The sequence below is a fragment of the Callorhinus ursinus genome, unplaced genomic scaffold, assembly GCF_003265705.2.
Source record: "Callorhinus ursinus isolate GAN/ISIS: 27379988/994484 unplaced genomic scaffold, GSC_fseal_2.0 scaffold13, whole genome shotgun sequence".
NCBI classification, from domain to species: domain Eukaryota; kingdom Metazoa; phylum Chordata; class Mammalia; order Carnivora; family Otariidae; genus Callorhinus; species Callorhinus ursinus.
Genome location: NW_027397075.1, coordinates 49,242,987 through 49,270,736, shown reverse-complemented (window position 1 = coordinate 49,270,736; position 27,750 = coordinate 49,242,987). Strand labels below are relative to the sequence as shown.

Below are 27,750 nucleotides of genomic sequence, written 5' to 3'. Positions count from 1 at the left end.
TTCTCCTTTAGCAACTTTCAAGTGTACAATACATTATTGCTGTCACCATGCTGTACATTACCTTCCAGGACTTATTTATTTTATAACTGGAAAGCCCCTTCACACATTTCCTTCACCCCCTCCCATCCCCACCTCTAGCAATGACCGATCTGTTCTCTGTATCTGTGAGTTCAGATTTTGTAGATTCCACATATAAGTGACATCATACAGTAGTTTTCTCTCTCTTCTGACTTATTTCACTTGCCCTCGAGGTTCATCTGTGTTGTCGCAAATTCAGTATTTTCTTCTTTTTTGTGGCTGAATAACAGTCCAGTGTGTGTTCCTTTATGCATTCAATCCATTGATGGACACTTAGGTTGTTTGCATGTTTTGACTATTATAAATAATACTGCAGTGAACATAGAGTGCAGGTATCTTTTTGAGATAGTGATTTCATTTTCTTCAGATAAATACCCAGAGGTAGAATTGCTCGATCATATGGTAGTTTTATTTTTAATTTTTTGAGGAATCTCCATACTGTTTTAAAACTGGTTTTACCAGTTTACATTCCCACCAACAGTGTACAAGGGTTCCATTTTATCCCCATCCTAGCCAGCATTTGTTATCCATTGTCTTTTTGATATTAGGCATTCTAACAGGTGTGAAATATCTCATTATGCTTTTGATTTGCATTTCCCTGATGATTAGTGATGTTGACCACCTTTTCATATACCTATTAGCCATTTGGATGTCTGGTTTGAAAAAAATGTGTTTAATTCCTCAGCCCATTTTTTAATCAGATTGTTATTTTGCTGTTAAGTTGGAGGAGTTATTTATACATTTTGAGTATTAACCCTTTATTGGATATATTATTTGTAAATATTTTCTCCCATTCCATAGGTTGTCTGTATTTTTTTTGATGGCTTTCTATGCAGAAGCTTTTTATTTTGATATAGTCCCACTTGTTTATTTTTGCTTTTGTTGCCTTTGCTCCTGGCATTATCAAGACCAGTGTGAAGGAGCTTATTCCCTATGTTTTCACTTAAGATTTATAGTTTCAAGCTTTATATTTCAAGTCTTTATTCCATTTTGAGTTGGTTTTTTGTTTATAAGATAGTAATTCAGTTTCATTAGTTTGCATGTGACTGTCCAATTTTCTCATCACCATTTATTAAAGAGATTTTCCTCTCCCCATTGTATATCCTTGGCTCTTTTGTAATAAATTAATTGGCAATATATGTGTTTATTTCTGGGCTATCTGTTCTGTTGATCTGTGTATCTGTTTTTTTATGCCAATGCCATACTCTTTTGACTACTGTAGGTTTGTAATATAGTTTGAAAGCAGGAAGACTGATATCTCCAGCTTTGTTTTTCTTTTTCAAGATTGCTTTGGCTTTTGGAGTCTTCTGTGATTCCATACAAAGTTTAGAACTGGTTTTTTCTATTTCTGTAAATAAATGCCAGTGGAATTTTTATAGAGTTCACTTTGAATCTGTAGAGTGCTTTGAGTAGTATGGACATTTTAACAATACTATTTCTGCCAATCCATTTGCATAAAATATCTTTGCATTTGTTTTGTGTCTTTTATAATTTCTTTCATCAATATCTTATAGTTCTTAGTGTATCGTGCAGGTAGATCTTTTATCTCCTTGACTAAATTTATTCGTAAGTATTCTGTTCTTTTTGATGCAAATTGTAAATGGAATTTTAAAAAATTTCTTTCCTGATAGTTTGTTGTTAGTATATAGAAATGCAACTGATTTTTTATATTGATTTGTGTCCTACAACTTTACTGCATTCATTTATTAGTCCTAACAGTTTTTTGGTGGAGTCTTCAGGGTTTTTTATATATACTATCATGTCATCTGGAAATAGAGACAGTTTTACTTCTTCTTTTCCAATTTGGATGCCTTTTATTTCTTTTCTTGGTTAATTGCTCTGGCTAGGATTTCCACATGGTAAGAGTCAGCATCCTTGTCTTGTTCTTTATCTTAGAGAAGCTTTCAGCTTTTCACTGTTGAATATACTGTTAGCTGTGGTTTTGTTATATATGGCCTTTATTATGTTGACTAACATTCTCTCTACACAGTTTCTGGAGAGTTTTTGTCATGAATGGATGTTGAATTTTGTCAAATGCTTTTTCTACATCTATTGTGATAATCATATGATTTTTATCCTTTATTTTGTTAATGTGTTGTATTGCATCACTTGATTTACAGATGTCGAACCACCCTTGAATCCCTGGAATAGATCCCAATTGATCATGTCGTATGATGCCTTTCATGTATTGTTGAACTTGGTCTCTTGATATTTTGTTAAGAATTTTTGCATCTATATTTATTAGGGATATTGGCCTGTAGTTTTCTTGTAGTGTCCTTGTCTGGATTTGGTATCAGGGTAACGCTGACCTGGTAAAATGAGTTGGGAAGTGATCCCTCCTCTTCTGTTTTTTGTAAGAGTTTGAGAGGAGTTAGTATTAATTCTTCTTTAAGTTTTGGTAGACTTCACCAGTGAAGCCATCTGGCCCTGGACATCTGTTGTTGGGAGGCTATTGATTACTGGTTTAATCTCCTTACTAGTTATTGGTCTGTTCAGATTTTCTATTTCTTCATGATTCAATCTTGGTAGCTAGTATGTTTCTAGGAATTTATGTTTCTTCTAGGTTGTCCAATTTGTTGTCATATACTTTTTCATAGTAATCTTGTATGATCTTTTATATCTGTGGTTTCTGTTGTAATGTCTCTATTTTCATATCTAATTTTATTCATTTAAGTTCTTTCTCTTTTTTTTCTTGGTGAGTGGCCTCTACTCTCTCCCATATAAATATGGACATTGAAGCTGACTCCATCCCCAGCTTCACTTTGATGGCTTCTTATTAATCTAAGTCAATTGTGGTAATCCCATCCTCCCCCCATTAAGAGATGGTTTGAGGAATAGAAATGTACCCAGTTCTCTCCAGTGTGACCTGTGAGATAAAATGCTGAGCACTCAGGTCTGAGATCTGGGAAAGATCACCTCTCTTTTAAAAAAAATAAAGGTAAAGGAAAAGATGGTATGCCAACTCCTAAAACCCCTACATTGGGAAATTTTTAGTTGACTTCCTGTTACAGCAAATATTAGGTATTACCATTTAATTTATAATTCAATGGCTGATTAAATACACATTTTTAATGAGGGGGATATTGGTTAAATAATTTTAGAAGTATCAATAGAGAATATATTTGGAAACAGAAAATCCAACTGTCACTGTTTTGTTGTTGTCATGTTTTTTAACCTAGAGGGATTTGTCTTAGGCTTCAAAAAGTTTGGCCGTAGCTACTTAGTGATGTTTCAGTTACCCAGATACTCTCTGTTTTTCTGCTTCCTTCCCCTTAGCTTTCATTGTCATGCCTGTATACTTTGTGATTACAAGATGGCTACAGCAGCTCCAGGCAGGAGGAAAGAGAAGGGACAAAAAGTGCCTGCCAGTTGAGTCTGCCTGCTTTTATCAGGAAAACTAAAGGTTTCCTGGAAGCCCCTCTCTGAAATCTGGGATATTTATTTGCTACTAAGTGCAGTGTATCAATTCAATCTATCTTCCCTTCTCAAATTTAGCTTCAAGTATGTTAATTCAGTAACTTTTTTATTTTTTGCTTATGTTTTATAAACTAAAGTTGGTATGTTAGACTCACTAGGTAAGACGTTTAGTTTTCTTTTTCTAAAATTTGCTTCTGAGCAAATATGTAAATTTGTGCTAAGTTCATGCAAATTAATATTTTTCATTGAACCAGGCATTGTGATGATTTTTAAATGAGCTTTGTATTTCTTATGTAAAGTTTTACTGTCTTAGGAAGAACAGAAGACCTATTGAGCATTTGAACTGAACTCCATTATAAGAATTATAATACAAAATACCTTTTTTCAGGGCCCCTTTTAAGAACGGAGATTCACAGTCCATTAAAAGAAAAAATGAGCAGTGTTTAAATTTAATACCTGACATTGCATTCAGGATTTATCTACAGAGACTTAGCTACTCTTAAATTGTATACTCAGCTCTATTTTTTTACATCCCCCTCCTACCCCCACCTCTATCCTGTTCACAGACCTATTTATTCCGAGCTCCTGAGACAGATCATTGAGGTAAAAATTAAAAGGATAATTTAAGCCTGCAAGAAAATGTGGTTTCAGATTCATTGCTGGAGGTAGAGATGCCTGCTGTAGACAAGGTGGAGCTGTACACTTTAGAAGGGGGAGAGGGACGCAGTGGGCAGGGAGAGCTGCAGTGGGGGCAGGGAGTGGCATTGGGGGCAGGGGGCCATGGGGGGGTGGGGCAGGGAGCAGCCGCCTGATTGTGGAGACCAGCTGAAATGCAGCTTCTGCTCGTTAATGGGGATTAGGCCTGGGTTCACGGTGCACTTCATTTTAGGATTCTGGATCTCATGTGGATGTGGAGAAATAGTTTCTGACATGGCTGAGCCGAGTCCTAGTTTAAGTCCATCTCCGTAGCTAAAGAAAATAAATGAGGTGTTTATGTTTGTGGTCCCTCCCGTATTTGTACCTAGTGTGGCTAGATAGGCCACACATCATGGGGGAGTAGTCAAAATATGTGTATGCTTCCGGATTGTTGTGAAAGAAAGAACTAAATAAATAAGCTAGTTCACTAATATTTATCGCTCTTCCATCTTTGTGGTCTATAACAGCATCTCTCCACATATGTGACTTTTATTTTTCCTAATCTTACTGTGCAGGAGGAGAGGAGTGGGAAACCAGGCTATTTTACTTCTGCGTCTCTCTGTTAGGGAAGAAGGAAACTCGCAAGTGAATCTACTAGTTATGTTGCCACAAATTTCTTGATCCAGTTTTTTTTAAAGTTATTTACAGTAATTGTGGACTGTACTGCATGTTGAGGCTAATTGGAAACAGTGACCAGATTCTTAATCATTGTCAGGAAACTGCATTCAGAGAATGAGAAGAACACCCCCACTGGATGAATTGCAGCCACCACCATATCAGGATGACAGTGGTTCTCCCCATCTCTCATGTACACCCTCAGAAATTGGGGACAGTAAATGTGAATTTTCCCACTGCAGCAACAGTCCAAGATGCTCATATAACAAGTGCCCAAGTGAAGGAAGCATAGGTCGTGAAATAGAAAGTTTTCCTAATAAAGGATACGAAGAAGATGTTCCAAGCGACAGCACCGCAGTCCTGAGCCCAGAAGTAAGTAACACAACACCTAGAGCTTTTTACGTGCATGTTATTAGAGGATGATAACCCTGTGCTTCTCTCGGTAAGAAGGTTTTATCACTGTCCTGTCATTTGTGGCTTACGTACCAGTATTATCCTTGATCTCATCTTTATCCGGCAGACTTAATGGACTGTCCCAACCCTTCTCCACGCACCCCCCTCCCTTTTCCCAAAAGGAAGATGGGTAGCTAAAAATGAGAGCAATTCACAAGATATTGAAACAGATTATCTTCCCTGGGTTTCAACCTCAAGATAGGTCTTTATATTTTCACATTTTATACAAAATATTCTGGAATTACTTAAGTGTTTCTTTCATCTTGAGGTTCCTATTTATGTGCTTTTTATTTTTAAAATTCTTTTATTTGGGATATTTTTACTTTGGGGAGGTTGCTCATTTGTGTTTTATAGGTTTTTCAAAAATGATGTTTTTACATTTTCATATCATGGAATATGGAAGGGATAAGTGATGCTCAGCCTTACTAATGAAACTTGAATGCATGGCATCATGTGTTTAGAGTCGTTGGTTGGTTGTGTTTTAAGTTATTTCCTATTTTGAAGCAAAAATGTGAAAATAACAACAAAAATAGGTGTGTTGAACTTTTGAAGTCTCTCCATGTTCTAGAAAGGATTTGTTTTAATCTTCCTTTTATGATGAAAACGATAAAGGTAATTTAAAGGTTTCCATTAGATAGTATGTGCTTTTAGGATTTATTTCTTTTAGATTGCAGGTTTTTACAACTTTTGTCCCAGACAACATTTCGTAATACTGTAGTGTGTCAGTGTTCTTACTGGGTGAATTTTCATCTACCACCAAAATTAAATAATGGAAGTAGAGCTATGAACAGAATTCCCTTAATTTTAAGTTTTTCTTATATAATTTCTAAAAACACATTTTATCTGTTACTACTTTTCTACTATTTCTAGTATTCTAATATAGTATCTAACTTAGAAGAAAATTCCACATTGGTATTTTAAGTTTAATCCATCAGGATTCCATGATTTTCCCCAAGAATCCTTCCCTGTGCCCTGGGCCTGAACATGTTGAGACCACTGTTGTATAGGCTTACCTGCCCAAGAGCTGGCCAACAAGCTGGCAGCCAAGCCTGGATCGTGGAATTAACAACAACAATGGCTGGCAACGATTATGCCAGAGATTTTGCTATAAGCTTTACAGTCAGCACATTTCATGTTAGTAACCTCATCTTCAGGAAGTTATTTCCACTTTACAAACGAGAACATTCAGACTCAGAGAGTGAAGCAGTTTGCCCGCATGTAAGCGCCTCTCAGATGGTGGCGCTATCATCCAAACCTAGGTCCGACCGCACACAGTGCTCTTACCGACTAGATCCTGTTTCCCACCTTGACCTAAATCATTGTGTGGGAAATTACTTCGATGCATCTGTACCCTCCCAGTACACCACCAGGCAAGCTATTTCGGGGGACTTGTGGACCAAATTCAGATGCTTAGATTACGTGTGTGTGTGTGTGTGTGTGTGTGTGTGTGTGTGTGTGTGTACGTACGTGTGTGTGTGTGTTTTAATCTATTTCAAATATAAAGAAGTAAGAGGAGCAAGATGAGCTAAGTGTTAACATACTTAGGATAGGATGCCAGTAGGTACAGGTGGCAGGAACACACTGTGTGAGCCTTGATTTAAGTATCGCCCATATGTCCCTGTCATTCTTTCTGCCCCATCAGTGTTCCCTTTATACGGTGTGATGACAAGGGCAAGAGTTGAGATTTTTTTATATAAATCTGTACAGCCACCACAGAGCTTGTACTCACGACCCCCACCCAGATCGAGAGTCGCATGCTCCACTGGCTGAGCCAGCCAGGTGCCCCAAGAGTCAAGATTTGGACAGGGGTACCAAGGGCCAAAAACTTTGTTTTCTGGGAGAGATGCAGGGACAGGTACTCCTGAGCATCAGTGAAACTTGCCAGTTAGCCTTTTTATTTGCATTTCTGCTTAAGGAACACATGGGTGACACAGCTGTTAGCTCAGAGGTGACGTGATCATGGCGTGAGCTTCACACCCCTTTCTCAAGGTAGTGCTCATTTGTTCTATAATATGTTTATTATGTCTATCTTTGGCATATATTCCAAGTTATTAACTTAGTTAATATCTGTAGTTACTGTATCTTCTGAATTTTGCCTGTCTCTCAAGTTACTTCCTTATTCATTATTTATAGTTAATACAACCTTTGAGTTTTGCCCATATTTCAGAAGCTGCCAGCTTGCTCTCTGTTAACACTGATGAGTCTCTTGTATGCTGCTTGTTTTGTGTCTCTACAGCAGAATTGAATATATTCAAACAATACAGCAAATGCAGATTATATCAATAACTAGATGCTTTTATAGCCTGTTAGTATAAAGCCCAATCTTGTGTTTTTTGCAAGTGTATTTTGCTTCCTACTGTTCCTTTAATAGATATTATTTATCAGATAGAAAATTCTTACTTTTTTCTTGGTTTATCCAGGATATAGCTATGTTAGAACCCATCCACATACATGACTGAACTGAAAATAGGAGTGAGGGTTCCAGAAAGATCCCTGGCAAGGAGGTCACAGACTCTATTGACGACCTATTGCTAGCTAACAATGATTCAAAACTTTAATTCAGACACCTTGAAAGGAAGAATTATTTTCTAGTTGTCTGTTACAGAACACAAATAGTAGTTTTTATCTGTAAAGGTCCGCCCTTTTAACCCTCTCTAGGACCTTATGAAATTTTTTACTTCCTTGAAAATCCTAGCTATTATGATACTATTTTAGACAATATTTCATTGAAAAATCAAAAGCCATGTAATTAATCATCTTTGATTGCCAGTTATGAAGGGGCATACGTTAAACCATTTTTCTCTAGGCTGTCAAGTTTTTTTTGACCGAGTAAGAATATGTTACCCTGATTTCATCATATTCCATTTAGAAAAAACCTGAATTCTTCTTTAAGAGTTTGTTGCCTCTCCCCAAGTATTGTTCTTCATTTATTACCTTTCTTTTCATACATGGTACCGAGCAGGTTACCATAAGTAGGTAGACGTGTAAGATTTATAAGGTAAAAGACTTGAATATTTTTGGTTCTCTACTGCACCGCCCCCCCACCTAAACTGTGGCCTGACACACAGTATAATAGGTACATGTTAAACTGCTTTAACAAGAAACCAGTACAGTAGCTAAAAACCACCAAAGATTGCCTTTCATTTAATGACAGTCCAGGGTCCAGGGTGAGTAGGTGGCTTTGCTCTACAACATCATTCAGGGACCCAGAGTTCTGAGGCCGTTGTTGTTGGGTTTTGTCATTCTGCCATCCCCTAGGTACTGTCCTGGTCCACCTGGTCAGGCAGAGCCACATCCTACCTGCGCGTCTGCTTGTGGGAAGACTGAGAAAGAGTGAAGGGCTAGTAACGTCTCGCGTAAACCTGATCTGGACGTTTCAGACATCACTTCCGTTTGCCTCCCATTGACCAAGGCCGAGTCTCATGAGCGTATCAGCCCTAAAGCAAGTTTGGAAATATAGGCTCTTGCCGGGCAGTGTTCTTCTGCCTAAAACTCAGGTAGTTCTTCTGAGAAATGCAGAAAGGGAAGACCGGGACTAGTAGTAGTGACTGCTACTATAGGCACTAAGGACAAGCTCAGAAACAGTTAGGAAATTGTAAAATTGGTCCACATTTCAAAATAAAAGACATTTAAGATTTATTAAAATACCTGAAGGGGCAAAGTGGTTATAGTTGAAAGGTCAGAGACCTGGGTTTGGCACTGTTGCTAACTAGCCGATACTCCTGTTACATTCCAGAGAGTTAGACTGGCAGGAATTTGAGACAGCTCCAGGTAGAATGGGTATAATTTCTTTCAAACTTATAGTCAAAATGTATAGTTTTGTCTTTCTTGAACTTTTGAAATGTGTAGTCAGCAATTTTCAACAGTAATTAACATTAAGAAATAATACATAGTTTTAAATTCAGATTAAAAGTTAAAGTGTAAAAAAGTGTGTGTGTGTGTGTGTGTGTGTGTTATGGAATGTAAGTGTTTGGCTGCAAATATTTTTGAGGCCTTTGGATTTATCCTTTCATATTTTACATTTCCATTGATTTCCAAGCCTGAATGTGTTTACATTCTATTACAGATGGGGGTGTTTTAGAACAGACTTGAATGGGACCAAATTTTTCGACGGCATTACACTCGTATTTATGTTCTCTCTCTCGCCAGCCTAATACTGAGCTGTCAATTGTGGTGTTTATAATGTCAGAAGTAAAATATAGTCATTTCCTACAAAAAGAAGAGAGATACACATTGAAGTATATATTTTCAGTTCTCATCATGAAGACATATATCCAACTTTCTCAAAATTGTGATGGGAGATGCTAAATTCTTTGTTATAATAAGTTTTTGAGTTTAACCTACCACTTTTCCCACCCTGGCCCTGTAGAGTAGCTTTTGATGGTAGTTGACCGTTAATTACTCTTACTTTCTTTCTGACAGCAAATCAAGACAGTTTTCACATCATCTTCCTAAAGAAATATCAGGTATTTATTTACATGCTAGATTAAATGATAGAGCTAAAAACTGAAAACATTTAAATTTGCTTTTCTTAGGATATGTCAGCTCAAGGATCATCATCACAGCTTCCTAAACCTTTTGATCCTGAGCCAGAAGCTAAATACGGCACACTGGATGTGACTTTTGACTATGACTCCCAAGAACAGAAGCTTCTGGTAACAGTGACAGCTGTCACAGATATCCCAACACATAACAGGACAGGTGGCAACTCATGGCAAGTACACCTTGTTCTTCTACCTATAAAGAAACAGAGAGCAAAAACCAGCATCCAGAGAGGACCATGCCCTGTCTTCACAGAAACATTCAAATTTAATCACGTTGAATCTGAGATGATTGGAAATTATGCAGTTCGGTTTAGACTATATGGTGTACATCGCATGAAAAAAGAAAAGATTGTGGGGGAAAAGATTTTTTATTTAACAAAATTGAATCTTCAAGGGAAAATGTCATTACCTGTGATATTGGAACCTTCTTACAATCATTCTGTGAGTATCTGATCAAAAAGCCTGAATACGGTTTACGTCGTGCTGTGTAACATACATAATTTTTAAAAGCCATGATCAACCCACCAACTTTTTCAATTTTTTTTGTATGTGACAATCATACCTTTACAAAATTTCTAAGCCCCAGCTAGGTAGGTATAGTTCTTTCTCCTTCTGCAAAAGTTGCCCTTGAAGATTATATGTGATTTTATCTATTTTATCCTTCACAGGGTCTGGTGCCGTGTCTTACACGTTTGTTCCTTGGTTATATATTTATTAGATGATTGATTATGGCGTCAAGTGAACTCCTTGTAGAATTTATTGTTTTCTTTCCAGGTTAAAACGAAGTGCCATAGCAAGATCGAGCCCCATATCTTACTTAATATAGTGCAGAAATTACTTGCTTTTATAGTCTATGTACCGCTGCCCAACTCATGACTCATTATCCTTCCAGAACTCCTATGAACTTATTTTTAAAGGTTCAAAAGAAAACCTGGCCTTGTTATACTCTGCACCCTTTTTAAACAAAGATTTTGCAGTATATCTGGGAGAATACTTAAGTTTGGTCTATGAGCTGCTCTCCCTTTTCTCTTTTTTCCTTCAGGTTCTCATCACATACAAGTCTCTCTCTTTCTCTCTCCATATTTTTAACTAAATTCCCACATTACAAAGCACAGGAGAGCTGAACAACTTCTTTAAACTGGGGAGATAAATTATGCCACATAGTTATTTAGATTATGAGAAAATCTGTGATACGCTATAAATGTAAATCATGAATTATATTTATTTCTCTCTGGGTTATATTGAATTGAAAGCATTTTTATAATACAAATACAGAGATTTTAGAATGGATGTATATTTTTAAGTAAAAGTATATTTTAGGGTTGTTTTTAAGCTTTTAAAGGTGTAAGCATAAATCCAAGATCGGAGCCTCACTGAATTTATACCAGACAACATTTAGTCTTACAGGACAGTCATTTACAATAGATGTTTTTGTTTTTGTTTTTTACCATTCCATTTTAGCTGCATGATTTCAACATTTTTCAAACCAAAAGGTGATAGTAAATATAGTATATCCCTATTGGTTTGTAGTATAATAGCCTTTATTGATAACTTGTTATAATTTTAAATTGCAGAATTACCATTTTGGGCAAGTGTCCTTTTTAAAAATACAGTTATCAATTTATCAGAGGAGAGAGAAAAGAAAGTCCAGGCAGTATTTCAGATGGAAAAAGATAATTTTTTTATAAAATTGAATAGTCTGCAATGCTTAATAGGATTTTAAACATTTTCATGATTTGGTCTGAGTGATGACTAGTTAATCTGTGGAAAATACATTCTTTTAGAGAAGTACCTGATTTAAATTAGAAGAGAATGACTGTGTCATCACGAGGTATGTATTTTGTGTTTATTTACTTCAAATTATCCATTCCTAGTTCTGTATTAAGTATATTCATTTCACAAAGAAAATGAAGCCATAAAAAATAATGTGGTTTTATCTCTGGTCAAACTTAATTATTTCTCTACACACCTACATTACATGTATTAGCTTATGGTCATAGATTCTGTATTTCTGACAATCAGTACAATAAATTTCTGAGGATGTTCACAAAAAGAAGACAGTGCTGGACAAACAGCTTCTAAGATATAACATTTAAATCTGAATACAACCATCTTCAGCTCTTGGAGAATTTCTTCTCTAATTGCCACACTTCCCAAATCTAATGGCTGTGTTTAATTGTTCTTCTCTCTTATCTTCTTTCCTGTTCTGTCTTCTCAAAATCTCATTGCTTGTTTTTGGATTTTGTGCCAAAAGCAATTCAGCGCACCACAGTTGTGAGGTCAAGAGTCATAATTTTGTCTATCAGTCGTCTTATCATAATAATAAAATACTACTAGAATCTGTATGTTCTGTGTATGCTACAGTATTAATGTTCCCTTTGCTTAAGTTTTGATATGGAGAAATCATGTGATTATAGATTACATGGGTGATTTTAGCTTTAATTCTGTAAAATGTAATATAAGTGAGAAGTTCTTTCATAATGAAACATTTATTCTTGTAGCTTTTAAATAATTACTTGTTGTTGCAAGAATATTAGCCTTTGGCAAGGGACAGTTTTAATCCAGCCAAAAAATTTATATACTAGGATTAAAACATATTTGAAGCTTAGTTATAGTTTACCTTCAGGGCTAATAATAGAAAAATAGAATTCTACAATGTAACATTTAGCTCTATAGCCAGTTTTTCAGGAACTGATCAAATCAGTACATTGAGAGAAAAGTGACCACCATCACCCAAAGACTTTTTGAGAACTAAATCCTACATTTTCCGTAGGGTAGGATTTAAGTTGAACTTTAAGATAAAGATACAGTTTGAGGGGCGCCTGGGTGGCTCAGTTGGTTAAGCGACTGCCTTCGGCTCAGGTCATGATCCCAGGGTCCTGGGATCGAGCCCCACATCGGGCTCCCTGCTCGGCAGGAAGCCTGCTTCTCCCTCTCCCATTCCCCCCGCTTGTGTTCCCTCTCTCTCTGTCTCTCTCTCTCTCTTTCTGTCAATTAAATAAATAAAATCTTTTTAAAAAAAAAGATACAGTTTGATCACTGAATGATAGAAAATATACAAAGGGTTAAAAAAACATGAGTTTTTCCCACTAGTTGTGATTATAACCTTGGATAAATGATCTAATCACTTTAGGCATCAGGTTTCTCATTAGTAAAATGAGGGAATTAAACCAAATGTCCCATCTATCTCTGATATTCCAATTCTACTAGTTTATATTGGGAAAGGCGTTAGGTAAGAACAGAAATGGGTGGATTTTAGATGAGTTTTGTATGCTAAATGTATGACATTTTGTTCGGACATTGATTATGTTTTCTTACTCTTCCCTGTCTTTTCAACCATCTCCTAATGTCTGAGAAAGTCCCAGCTACTAGTACCCCCCCCCCCCCCCCCCCCGCACCAGCTGAAAAGTCCACTCCCCAGTCTACCCGGTAGCTAGGGCAGTCTCATTATTGCCTGAGAAAATATGAACTATTTTCCTGGAAACCTCAGTGCGGACTGAACAGAGAAGCGGGTGCTGCGCTCACCTCATGTCTGCATGAGGCTGATGGTGGAGGAATCTGACCCTCAGAGTCAGTAAAAATTCTGAAATAGCTTTGTTGGTGCAGAAACAGTATTGGTGCTAGACAGTGACAGTTGCAGGAGAGAAAAGACCTTGGCACAAAAGTGTCCAGTGGGGGCAGCAGCAAAATTTCCTCACCAGACCAGTTTTGCAGGACGGCTTTAGGTTTTGTTTTTGAGAAGCTTACCCGTAAGCCTGTTCTCTAGTCATCCCGATTCCTTTAGTAAATTACTATTCCACTTCGAGTTAGCTTCCAGAGTTTTCAAATAGGACCCTGACTGATAAATGTTGAAATAGCCCGTGGGTTTATTATTTACTTGTTGTAGTGATCTCTTAAGCCATACTCAACAGCTAGAGTGTTATCAGTTACCCTTCCTACCATGGTATAGCCCTCTTATAATTGGAATTTTTCTCATATACTCGGCTGCGTTCATATGGCACTCTTCCCTAGTGTAGAACCCCAGTTACCTTCTTCATCTGCATTTTTGACTCTGCATTCCTGTGTGTAACAGCTGCCTGGAATAGCCTTTCTTCCTTTCCTCAGTCCAGTTGTATTTCTCATTCAAGTTACTAGATTTCTTAATAGTAATGTAGATTTTTTTCTTATGATTCATTAATAATGAGACTTCATTCTGTCTCTCATGAACATACACAACGCTTCCTTATACAAACAGTATTTAGTTAGCATGATGTACGCAATGTGACTAGCTAGAAAATGGGGGCTTCGGTCCTACAACTGCAAAGGACTGCATTCAGCTAACATCTTGAAGGAGCTTAGAAGTAGATTCTTGCCAGAGCCTTCAGGTAGTAGCCCAGCCCATCTGAAACTTTGATTTTAGTCTTGAGAGACCCTAAGCAGAGAACCCAGCTGAGCCCATATGGCCTTCTGACCTACAGAAAATGTGATGAAATTGAAGTTGTAATGCTAAATGTACTGAATAGGCACCCAGATGTCTGTGTTCGATTAATTCTGGTTCCATGTTATATTTCTGTGTGAATGCATAGCATCTATAGTAAGTAGACATGGGAGTGGGTGGGCTTGTCTCTGGGGTGAGGAAGATCCTCAGGAACTCTAAGACTTAAAGGCTGGAGAAAGGAAGGGTAAGGTAGGAAGAAGGAGAGAGCAAAATATCACAGAAGCCAAGAATCAATTATAAAGGAAGGAATCAACTTTGTCAAATGCTTCTAATGGAACCAATAATCTAAGTATTGAAAACTGTTCATTGATAGGCCAGTAATGGGTAGCCTTAGAGGGACAGATTTGGGTGGGGTACCGAGGGCAAAATCCAAACTAGAGTGGCAATCATGTGGACAACCTTTACACCCAAGTTTGGCTATGAAAATAGGAAGGAAGAAGAGACAGTTTTTGGAAAGTAAGGCTTTAGGAAAGACGTTTTTGAGGTTAGGAGAGAGATGAACATGCTTAAATTACTGACGCCATTGATGTCATCATTGGTGGAGGGTACAATATGGGGTTGCTAATTGAAGATGGGCGTTAATTGATATGTCTGGGATGAAGAGAGAGGCAAAAATGTTGAGTATTTTTAAGACATATATTTTGGACCATGAGATCTCAGTTGAAAGAGAGAAGTGAAGCTAGAAAGGGCCTGATAGGCAGGGGAAGGAAAGGTTGGTGGACTGAAAATCCCAGGCATATCAAGGACAGATGTGAGAGGAGGAGTTGAGGAAGAAGTACAGCATGACAGGGGAATGTGACTAGAGAGAAGACTGCTTTCAGTTAATGCGGTAGATGGCAAGGGCCAGAGTGGGCATCTGAGAGGAATAGGAGGCAGAATCACTGGAGATGGGTAAATTGGTCAGGCGAGGCCCCGTTCTTGGTGGATAGGTTATCCACATGGACATTGAAGTAACAAAAGATACTGGCAGAAATTGAAGTGTAAAAGAAGACTGAATTAAGGATTATTGTTCTCAAGGAATGAAGAGGAAATGTCCAGGACAGACTATTTAGGAGGACAGGATGACATACACCTTAAAGAAAAATAGTTATTCTGCCCTATAAATTCCGAGGAGGAATGTTGGAGAAAGCAGCAGACAACTTTGCTTTTTGACCCTAAGGCACTTTAGGTGTGAGGAAATAGCCAGGATGGGAAGTCTGCAGAGCATGATGTATCCTCAGGGAAGAATGGGATTTTGGGTGAAGTAAGATGTTGGGGTTCAGAGAAGAAACTAAAGTTCTGGAGGAGTTTATCACAGATCAGAAGGACCAGAAGGCAGAGTGAAGAGTCAGAAGAGGAGGAGCGTGATGGAAGTTTGTGGTAGGGAAGAAGTACAGAGAATAACGGGATGAATGTTAAAGCAAGAAACCTGGCCAATATCATCAGGGATTTGCCTTCATTTAGATTGTTCTACAATGTCAGTCCCGATTATAATTTGAATCTCTTTAAATCTCAGATGTTAAAGTCTAATTTAAATCCCATCTTTATAGGAATTTATTAGATTGTTTCTGATACAAATTTAAATTAGTTGATCTTCTCTGTCTTTGGGTACCAAGTATGGAGTCCTGGTTATTGCTGTGTGAATGTCGGTTGGATGGATGCGTGGGTGGGTGGGTGTGGTCCATATTATTTCTGAGTTATTGCCTCTGATGCTTGTTTCTGCAGCCAGTCATGTGTTTTCTTGTTATTGAACTTGTTCAGTGTCTTCCTTCTAGATTTTAAATACTTTGAGAATAGAGTCTGTGTATTTGACTTACATGGTTTTAGTTATACTTAACTTTTCATAGAACCCAGAATATAGGTGTTCAGTGAATACTTGTTAAATTGATTTATTAGCATGTTCAGGTAAACCCGATAGTTCTAAAATTCTTACTAAGGTCCATATAACATTATTCCCTGACAGGTACCAATATCCTTAAAGTAGCCCTGTTAGGGATCTTTTATGACCTAGAATCCAATAAGCATGATCTTAGAGTAAGCAGGAACACATCACAAAGTATTACTCCTAAATAATAATCAACGAGGGACATATATGTTTATATAATTTCCTATTCAAGAGTTTAATGCCACAGTCTTTTAGAGTGATCAGCCTTCCTCATGACTTACTGAAATGATGATCTTCTTTTAGATACTTGCAGTTTCAACCTTTAATTCTTAAAATTCCTGTATCTCAAAAATAGCCTATCTTTTTTGTTAATAGACTGAATTAATTTAGTTTGATATTTATACTGTGACTTTTATTATTAAGACAAGCAAATTATTGCTCATACTCTGTAATTGAAATGTGTGTCCCTCTAAGAATCATACCTTAGTCTGTATTATTAGCAAATGTCTTTTAAAACTTGGCTTCTCCTATTTTCATATTCACTACATTCACATACTACCTTGTCAGAAATTTACGTTTTCTAAATGTAGATTACACTTCTTCATCCTAAAGCAATTTAAAGTAGATACTTCATGATAAACTAATGATCACAGTTAACAGTTACTACATGAAGGGGAAAGCTGCATGTGTGCAATTTAGGTCCCTAGACAATAACACTAATATGACTCATGGCTCACTTTAGTATAAAACTAAATAGTTACAGACCTATTTAGAGACAGTTATTCAAAGTAGGTGAGAATATATTATCAGTGGAGAGGAATAACTCTAGTCTCACATGAAGAATTGTTATCAGATAAATCTTTCAGTGAAAGAAGCTAAATTAGAGCATAAAAGGAAGCTTTTCGTTTAAATCAGATCTTACTTTACAAGACAAAAAGAAATCAAGTTTAAACCCTATGTCTCAAGAAATTTTGAACATGCAGAAAAATTGAGTGGGAAAAACTGAAATTTCAGTGGTTAAACTGTTTTGTATATGGAGTATGGGGAATAATGAACATCAACTCAACTGGGATTCATTCCGTTGAACCATCCAAGTGCTAAACTATAAATTACTGAGGACCACCTATACTTCCTTCTTGTTTCGTGGTTCGTTTGGTTTTTTTTAAGCCAGAAAATGAAAGAATAAGCTTAAAGTAAAGGTATTATGTTCCTTTTCTCTTATATTTTATTTTATGCAATTAACTTTTCCAAGATACTGATTTCAATTATTTGTAATACTAATGAGAGAAATTAACAACCGCTTTATGGAAAGACAGTACTATTTGATCAGTTTAGAGTGGAATAAGGATTATGACAGATAAATTTAGGTTCAAGAGGGCAGCATATTTCTATAATTAAGAACACTCTAAAGTGCATTAGCAAGAGGGGATAATGTACTTTATAGAAACATCATGGAAAGATATTCAACATTCAAATTATAAATATTGACCGCTATTTTTAAAAAGTATTCTTTTGCGAGTCCCGCATCGGGCTCCCTGCTCAGCAGGGAGTCTGCTTCTCCCTCTGACCCTCCCCCCCTCTCATGTTCTCTCTCTCTCTCTCTCATTCTCTCTCTCAAATAAATAAATAAAATCTTTAAAAAAAAGTATTCTTTTGCAGGGTCTAGATAGTGGACATCCTGAATACATACCTTCTTCGTTAATACCAACCAGGAGTTATATGCACTTCCCTTTAAAGGTGCACTTTAGTACATTATCATGAGCAATTCCCTTTCTTCTGGGTTGTTGAACAATAATAGAAGAGTTATAGCCACTGTGCTTGTTGTTTATGTGGTGGGGTGGCTGATATTTAATGAACAATAACATTGAGTGAGGTTGTCCTTGAGGCCTGCCTTTTTCAGGTAAAAGAAATAGCAAACAGAAGCAGCATTTAATTTTTTCTTAGTCATTTTCCCCCATCATGTTCATATTAAATAGCAGGACAATATCCAGTAGGCAGATGTGTTTCAAAACCCAAATCCTCAATTTTAGGATTTTCATGTTTAAAATCTTGACAGATAATTTAAAATAGTAAGTTCTTGGGTGCCTGGGTGGCTCAGTTGGTTGAGCGACTGCCTTCAGCTCAGATCATGATCCTCGAGTCCCTGGATCAAGTCCCGCGTCGGGCTCCCTGCTCAGCGGGGAGTCTGCTTCTCCCTCTGACCCTCCCCCCCATGTGCTCTCTCTCTCTCATTCTCTCTCTCTCAAATAAATTAAATCTTTAAAAATAAAATAGTAAGTTCTTCACTGGAAAAATTATTAAAGTGGTACTAATTTTGAAACATGGTAGATATGAAAATGTATTTTATCAGAATATATTTTTTAAACCGACCAGTAGTAATAATATTGCCTATAGTCTTTTCATCTGAATTAATAGTATTGAGGCTGCATCTCCCAAAAGAGTTGTGGTTTTATCTGCTGGGACATTTATTTTGAACTTGACACGGTTTAATGCTACTTTTCTAGAGTAATGCCTATTTAGGCATACAGTGCAAATTTAGGGAGAGCTGATGAATACTAATTACAAAAGTGTTTTTCTCATTAGAAAATTTGAAATTTAATTTAGAAAAGCAGTTTTACATTTGACACATAAATGTTCTTGGGATGGAATATGAGTTTAAATACCGATCAGGCCTAAGAAAATGGAACTGAATTTTTAAAAATTAAAGTTAAAGGAAATCTATTATTAGTGAGTTTTCAGTCTGATCATCATATTTGTTCTATGGACTCTATAGGGACCTGTAAGGAGCCAGAAAACATCTCCATTTGACAGTTACATTTTATTTAATTCTATTCAGAGCAAAGAATAATTCTGGTCAAAAAAATGATAGTACATGATAAGCCTGACTATCACTTCCTGATGCTGTTTCTATTAGGCAGGTATATTTAAGTGATTTCTGTCACCAAAAATGAGCGTGGCCATCCTGCATATGCCGTGTGTGCTTACTCATTACTGGAAACTCCTGTTCAAGTGAAATGCATATTTCTAAGTGTTGAGCATGCAGAGGTATTCGTGGGAAAAGCCTGATTCTCCCTAGTGTATATTTTAGCACCGGGGTTACGACTAGAGTATGTCTACTTCACAAGGTTGGGATGAGTAAATGAATGAGCTATGAGAAAACCTTCATAGACTAGAAATATTAGTTGTTAACTTGAAATGAAATAGGTTATCCTTAATTTGAATCATTCTGCCATTATTTACTGTTTTTTAAAGATACTCTCGTGGTGCCTGGGTGGCTCAATCGGTTGAGCGCCTGATTTGATTTCAGCTCAGGTGGTGATCTCAGGGTCATCAGATGGAGCCCTGCCGCGGGCTTCGCGCTCTGGGGAGTTTCCTTCTCCCTCTGCCCCTCCCATTCATGCTCTCTCTCTCTCTCTTTTTTTTTAAATTTTTTTTATTGTTATATTAATCACCATACATTACATCATTAGTTTTTGATGTAGTGTTCCATGATTCATTGTTTGTGCATAACACCCAGTGCTCCACGCAGAATGTGCCCTCTTTAATACCCATCACCAGGCTAACCCATCCCCCTACCCTCCTCCCCTCTAGAACCCTCAGTTTGTTTTTCAGAGTCCATCATCTCTCATGGTTCGTCTCCCCCTCGGATTTACTCCCCTTCTCTCTCTCTCTCTCTTAAAAAAAAAAAAAAAAGCTACTCTCTTATCTTACAAAAAATAATGTCTTACCCTTCCTTTATCTAATCTTAGACCTACAGTTGTTTATATAGGCTCTATCTTACCAGTTTACAATGGTCTTTTTATAGTCTTTCACTTTGGGCAACTGATGACTAGAATAGTACTGATTACATTTTTTCTAGCAGAAAAAGCTGATAGAGCTGATAGGAACTGAAAACTGAGTAAGTTTGGTACACACAGTTTTTAAATTATCTCATGTTGTATCGTCAAAGTATATAATTTATATAATCAAAATTATCTCTTAATATTTCCTTATTCTACAATTAAAAATAAAGTGAACTAATTAAACTTTAATTTGGTTCATTTTTTAAGGAATAAGATATCTAGTTCATGGAAAATAGCATGTATTATAAGTAGATTTTTCATATTAGCTTAATTTGGGGGGGTTATATTTTACTTTGAAATGAAAGCTGGAATTGTCCCTTAAGCTGTATTCACATTATAAAAAATGTTTCTTTATACTAATTCATTCGTGATTTTTCATAAAAGATTGAAGAATTACCAGATAGTGGAAATCTACAGTTTTAATGTCAAAGGTTGTTAGGCATCCAAGACCAAGTTTATATTCACATTTGGGTGGGTTGGTGTAGCTTTGAGGTTGGGAGCATAGAGGGCTCTGCAGTCCCTGATTTCACATCTTAGTTCCCCACTTCTTCCTGACTTGCGTTCTTCGGTGAATACTCAGCCACTCTGTGCCTCATGTATTCATTCATAAAAGGGGTTAGTAACAGTAATAGCTGCCTCAGAAATGTTTGTGAGAATTAAAGGAGATGATCCATGTAAAGAACTTAAAACATCATCTGACACATAGGAACTTGACACTGTTAACTAATTTGGTGTTATTCATGTGCAGATAAACTTAGTGTTCTAATTCAGTAGTAATCTTCATTAGGTGCTAGTCCATAAGTAAAAATTACTGCATTGTGTTTTTCAAGTTTCAAAATAAGAAGGAACATTAACAGTCTGGAAAAGAGGAAAGTAAAAGTGTTTTTTGTTTTTTGTTTTTTGTTTTTAGAGAAAGAGTGTGTAAGCGTGGGGGGAACTGCGAAGGGGCTTGAGCAGTAACGGACCATCCAGAGAGTAATCCTGTCTTCAGGCCTGGCTTGATCCAGTGACTCAAATAGTACCACTGAAGTCCTGATTTTTCTCTCTTTCTACTCCTTCCACTGCCCTGCCAACCACTCCACCCTGTCTTCTGTGTGTCAATATCATAATCAGGTTTCACATATTTGCCCTCTTGAAACTTCTCGTGTCTCATTAGGTTACCTGCCCTTCCCAGAGCCAATCACAGGGATGGGCTGTACTGTTTAGCTTCAGCCCTAGAGTTGGGCAGTGGATCACCTCCCAAACTACATTAGGTAAAGGATGGAAAGGAGTACATTCACTATTAGAAAGAAGTGATGAAGAAATACTATGGAGATAACTAATGTCCCCTATAATGTTTATTTAAATTTCTTAAAAATAAAATTCACTAGGGGTGCCTGGGTGGTTCAGTCGTTAAGCATCTGACTCTTGATTTCAGCTCAGGTCATGATCTCAGGGTTGTGAGACTGAGCCCTATGTTGGGCCCACACTGGACGTGCAGCCTGCTGAAGTTTTCTCTCCCTCTCCATCTGCCCTTTCCCCCCCCCAAAATAAATAAAATTCACTAAAACTTTAGTGATTGGACATACCATGGATGAAATCCTATTTTCATCAATGTAATAATACCTTAGAATTAGGCATACTTCTCTGTGTACTGTTTTAGGAATCTTGAGTTCTGTGTTAAACAGTGTCTTTCTGATATGCTTAATTGGCTATGAGCTAAATTCTGAAAATTATGATTCTCAATCCTGATTACATTAGTAAGACTTGAGTTTTTAAAATAAACGTGAATAGGGTCCCACTTGTTGAATCAAAATATTAAAGGAATAGGGCCAGGTTCTTCATATCTTTAAAAAGATAGAGATACTAGTGCCTCAATAGCATTGATTATTATTGCCCTATAGAATCTATCTTATGTCCACATCTTACTCCCTCCTGTTAGTTCCTGGGTAGCTATAGGACTAAAATGAGTCCTTGCCAAGTTTTGAAACATCTGATAAGATTTAACACGAAACTAACCATATCATTAAGAAAACTCTACTGTAAGACTTGTTAATAGTATAAAATTTTTTTCCCAAACTATCTGCTCAAATTGCAACCAACTAAACTATTAAAATTCACCTTTAATACAAATGGTTTTATTTAAAATACTTGTTATGAGAATTGGATTTTTATAAATTATTTTGAAATAGGCCTGAATAGGAAGAAATGGTTATGCATACTAGTAAGTGTTAACTTTCATTGCCTTTGGCTTCTTTCAAAACTTTATAACTTTATATTTCAGATCTATTATAAAATATTAAAATTATTTATCTCCTTGATTCGTTAGAAGCTTGACATATTTTCAGAACAGAAAAAGATGAAAAACATCTTAAAGGGGATTAAACTCATTATGGCCGTAAGAAAAAAACTATTTTGTCAAAAAGCATTCATTATATGTAACCTTAGAATATTATAGATTAGATTGTCTTTGAATTTGGTTTTATTTAAACAAAGTTTATCATGGCACTGAAGACATTAGAAGTAAATTTTCAGAAATTGGCAAATTCAACACTTCCTGGGCCTCATTGGTCTTTTAGGAACCTGAATTTGGGAAAATATGCCATGTGGCCTATTAACAATCCTCAAGGCCATCTTTATAGTGCAGTCCCACCTAGACCATCCTGAAATCACACTGTAAAATGGAAATAGTATAAAAAAATTGTTCTAAAGTGGTATGCATCGTGATAAAGTGAAATAAAAAGCACTGCTATTTCTATAGCTCTTAACATTTCATTTCCTGGGAACTGCTTTGAATGCTCTGTGAGGATATGAACAAAAAACAGTAATAACATCATGTGAAATAATTCAGGTAACTAGAGAATTCACTATGAAGTTGCATTAAAGACTCTCAGAAATATCCTTCTATATTCACATTATAATGAACATATAAATCATACCTTGCTGTTTCATTTGTCACTAAATTATTTGTAACATTCAACATCTGAATCAGAACTAATCTTCAAATAGTCTGTTTTGTGGCATAAGAGAATTGTTACTACCATTTTAAAGTTTAAGAGAGGAAATTTGAAACTTGAAGGTGTTCATAAATTTAAACTGAAATCATCGTTTCCTAATGCCTTGGTGCCAGTGTCTCTAAGATTTTAATTTGTATAAAGCAGTTACACAGTACCTGGGACTTCGTGCACACTCAGTAAATATTAGTTGTACTAATATTATCGTAGGCATCATCACTCCCTTACTGCTACTGTGAAATCACCACTTCTACTTTCACCTTTTACTTGTTTTTTCCATAAGAATAGGGTAGTTTAATTTGGTTTCCTGTTGGTGAGAAGGCACAGTTAATTACTTCCATAATCCATTTTGTCCCTGTTAACATTATACATGGATGATTTTTTTAAATTCTCCTTTTGACATGGATAGTTGTACTAATACAGAAGTAGAACTTGTTATAAAATATTAAAGAAATGTAAATTTTTTAAGTTTTCATTTTATATTAGTACCATATGAACCATCCAAGATATCTTTTGTGGTCTGCACCACTTTTTCATCAAGGCAAGACATATGAAATATTTATCCTACTCTCTTTTTGAGTGTTATTATTCTATTAATATGTATGTGTGTGTATATATCCATATACGTTCGTATTTACATCTATATTTATTTCTCTGTTTATTGAAAGCCGTGTGTTCATACTGAGATCACCAGTTCCAGTTCAGCACGCCAGGGTTCATTTTGATCTGTAACTACCTTCTTTGATAGAAGCCTGGCTCCTTTTCTCAATGCATTAAACTATTTGATCAGTCCCTTTGTAGGTAACTTGGGTTCCACTGCAGCCATCTCCTACTCCATTCTCATACCTTTCTCCCCAAACTCAGACTCCAAATCCTTGTGTCCATTTGCTCCTCCTGCATAGAAGTCCTTACTGTGCTTGACCTCTGACACCCAGTCCGCCCAACCCCCACCCCTGATACAGGGACACCTGGCTTACTCTGCTAGGGCTATCACACCCCATACTGGACCACCTTTCTGTGGAAGTATCCTCACCCTATTTAGGATCTAATATCTCATACTGATGCACGTCTCTGAATGGATGCCCTCACCCTGCTGAGGCTCTGAGAGCCCATTCTGTGTTACCCATCAGTGCCCTCCGCAGGATGTTCTCCTTACCCATGTGGGGGTAGGGCTCTTACACGCCAGCCTAGGCCACCCCTCTTTGGAAATGGCCTCTTCATTCTGTGCTGGATCTGGTAGCCGCCACCAGGCTGCCCATCTGGGTTCCCTCTTACCACTTCATATATTCTGCCCCACCCCCAGCAAGTACACAGTCCTCATCTTGTCCAGGCTGATATGCCACTCATCCATGAGGATGCCCTCCTCATCTTGCTTGGATATAATAGATTTTTGTAAATTAATGATCACTTGACCGTCCCTTAGTGAGTGAAGTCGGTGATAATGATGATGTTAGCAACTAACTTATATTGGCCAGTAATATATCACATATGGCCATTCTCTCACAAATAATTGAGATATTTATCTTTTCCAAGTGTGTATAAAATGGCCACCAAGTATAAAATTCAGACTTCCGCAACTAGGTATAATTTCTGGCCTTAAAGACACACAAACCAGTTGAGCCATGGAACTATCCATGGTACCAACAAATTCCTGGCCTCTCTCTTGAATTCTTGTTAGCTGGCTTGAATCTTACTCACTGTTACAGGCCTGTTACCTGTTTCTGAGATTTTTGTCTTTTTTTCCAGCTTTGTTGGTATGTAATTGACATAATGTGTAAGTGTAAGGCATACATTGTGATGATATGATATACGTATAGGGCAAGATGCTTACCACAATAAAGTTAGCACACTTTTTTTTTTTTTTACCTCACGTACTTACAGTCTTGTTCGTGCTGTGATGAGTTCATTAGAGCTCTACTCCTTTAGCAGCTTTCAAGTACACAGTATACCGTGTTGTAAGCTGTACATTAGGTCCCTGGAACGTATTCATTTTATACCTGAAAGTTTGTACTCTTTGACCAACATTTCATCATTTCCTATACCCCTCAGCCCCTGGCAACCACCATTCTACTGTCTTGTTTCTGTGAGCTCAATGTTTTTAGGCTTTACATGTGAGATTATGCAAATACATGTGTATATGAAGTATGCCTGTATCCAATTTTCCCATCACCATTTATTAAAGAGACTGTCTTTCCTTCATTGAGTATTCTTGGCTCCCTTGTCAAATATTAGCTAGCTATATATGTCTGGGTCTATTTCTGGGTTCTCAGTTCTGTTCCTCTGGTCTGTTTTTATGCCACTACCCTACTGTTTTAATTATTATAGTTTTATAGTATAGCTTGAAATCAGGAAGTGTGAAGCCTTCTGTTTTTCTCAGGATTTCTTTGGCTATTTGGGGTTTTATGGTTCCATATAAATTTTAGGAACGTTTAAAATGACATTGGAATCTTGATAGGATTACATTGAATCCATAGATGGCTTTTGGTTGTGTCAACATTCTAACAATATTAATTCTTCCCATTCATGAATACAGGATACATTTCCATTTATTTGTGTCTTCTTTGACTTCTTTCATCCATGTCATGTAGTTTTCAGATTAGAGATCTTTTACCTCCTTGGTTAAATTTACTCCTAAGTATTTTATTGTTTTTGATGATATTGTAAGTAGGATTGATTAATTTCTTTTTCAGAAAATGTATTGTTATGTATAGAAGAACAAAGTCAATTCACAGAGTAGAAGAAAATAATTCCCAACACGTATATCTGACAGAAGACTTGTATCAAATATGTAAGGAACTCTTTAGGTGCCTGCATGGCTCAGTCAGTTAAGTGTCCGACTCTTGATTTCAACTCAGGTCATGATCTCAGGGTTGTGAGATCAAGCCCTGCACTGGGCTCTACACTGGGCATGGAGCCTCCTTGGGATAGTCTCTTTTTCTCTCTCTCTCTCTCAAAAATTTTTTTAAAAAAGAATATATAAGAAACTCTTAAAACGCAATAATAGAATGATAAACAATATGGTAATTCATAGGCATAATATTTGAACACATAGTTCCCTAAAGAAAGTATGCACATGACCAATAAGCATATGAAAAAGGTTGTCCTTGGAAAATGTAAATTAAAACCACAAGGAGATATTATTATACAATCCCTGGAATGTCTAAAATTTAAAAGACCAACAAAAATACTAACAATAACAAAAAGACTGTGTTGCTGGGACTATGGAATGCCTGGGACATTCATACACTGTTGATGGGAATGTAAAATAATACAATCACTTTATTTCTTTTTAAACTAACCCTTATGTATCCCAGAAGTTCCTAGGTACTAATGTAAGAGAAATGAAAAAATTTCATCAAAGATTTGTACCTGAATTTTCATAGAAACTTATTAACCAAGAATTAGAAACATTCCAGGTACCCATCAACAGATGAATAAAAAAAATGTTGAATAGTCAGACCATGAAATGCAAATCAATAATAAAAATTAATAAGCACTAATAATACAGTTGGATATCAAAAATATGTTGTGAACAAAAGAAGGCATACAATATGATTATAATTATATGAAGTTAAAAGTGACAGTGATAGAAATCAGATCGGTGGTTGCCTGTTGTGGGTGGGAGAATTAATTGGGAAGAGGCCCAATGAAACACTTTTTAATATTTAAGTGTTCTCTATATTGGTTGGGAGGTGGTTACACACAAAATGTGCACATTTATAAAAATTTATTGAGCTTGTGCTCTTAAAATTGCTATGCTGATTTCATTCTATGTAAATTATTTTAAAAAGTTGATTTTTAAAAATCAAATATTTTAAGTAGGAAGGAAAAAAATAGCACAAGAGGGGCGCTTGGGTGGCTCAGTTGGTTAAGCATCTGACTCTTTTTTATTATTTTAGGATTTTTTTTTTATGTTATGTTAATCACCATACATTATAGCAATAGTTTTTGATGTAGTGTTCCATGATTCATTATTTGCATGTAACACCCAGTGTTCCATGCAGTGCCTTCTTTAATACCCATCACCAGGTGAACCCATCCCCCCACCCCACTCCCCTCTAGAACCCTCAGTTTGTTTCTCAGAGTCCATAGTCTCTCATGGTTCATCTCCCCCTCTGATTTCCCCGCCTTCATTTTTCCCTTCCTGCTATATTCTTCTTCTTTTTTTTAACATATAAGGTATTATTTGTTTCAGAGGTACAAGTCTGTGATTCAGCAGTCTTACACAATTCACAGCGCTCCCCATAGCAAATACCCTCCCCAATGTCCATCACACAGCCACTCCATCCCTCCCACCCCCCACCACTCCAGCAACCTTCAGTTTGTTTCCTGAGATTAAGAATTCCTCATATCAACAGCAAAAACTAATGATGTAATGTATGGTGATTAACATAACATAATTAAAAAAAAAAGAATTCCTCAATCAGTGAGATCATATGATACATGTCTTTCTCTGATTGACTTATTTCGTTGAGCATAATTCCCTCCGGTTCCATCCATGTCATTGCAAATGGCAAGATTTCATTCTTTTTGATGGCTGCATAATATTCCATTATATATATACCACATCTTCTTTATCCATTCATCTATCGATGGACAACTTGGCTCTTTCCATATTTGGCTATTGTGGACATTGCTGCTATAAACATCAGGGTGCACGTACCCCTTCGGGTCCTTACATTTGTATCTTTGGGGTAAATACCCAGTAGTGCAATTGCTGGATCGTATGGTAGCTCTATTTTCAACTTTTTGAGGAACCTCCGTACAGTTT

General features: G+C 36.7%; 1 protein-coding gene across 3 annotated transcripts in view; it reads left to right on the top strand.

Moving 5' to 3' along the window:
* Positions 1-27,750, top strand: part of SYT14 (synaptotagmin 14) — a 186,604-nt gene that overhangs the window by 117,424 nt on the left and 41,430 nt on the right. For all 3 annotated transcript variants that reach the window (XM_025877918.2, XM_025877920.2, XM_073900237.1), the window contains 2 exons: positions 4,907-5,178; positions 9,795-10,244. In XM_025877918.2, coding sequence (XP_025733703.2) covers positions 4,907-5,178; positions 9,795-10,244 — 722 coding nt within the window. The remainder of the gene's footprint in view (positions 1-4,906; positions 5,179-9,794; positions 10,245-27,750) is intronic.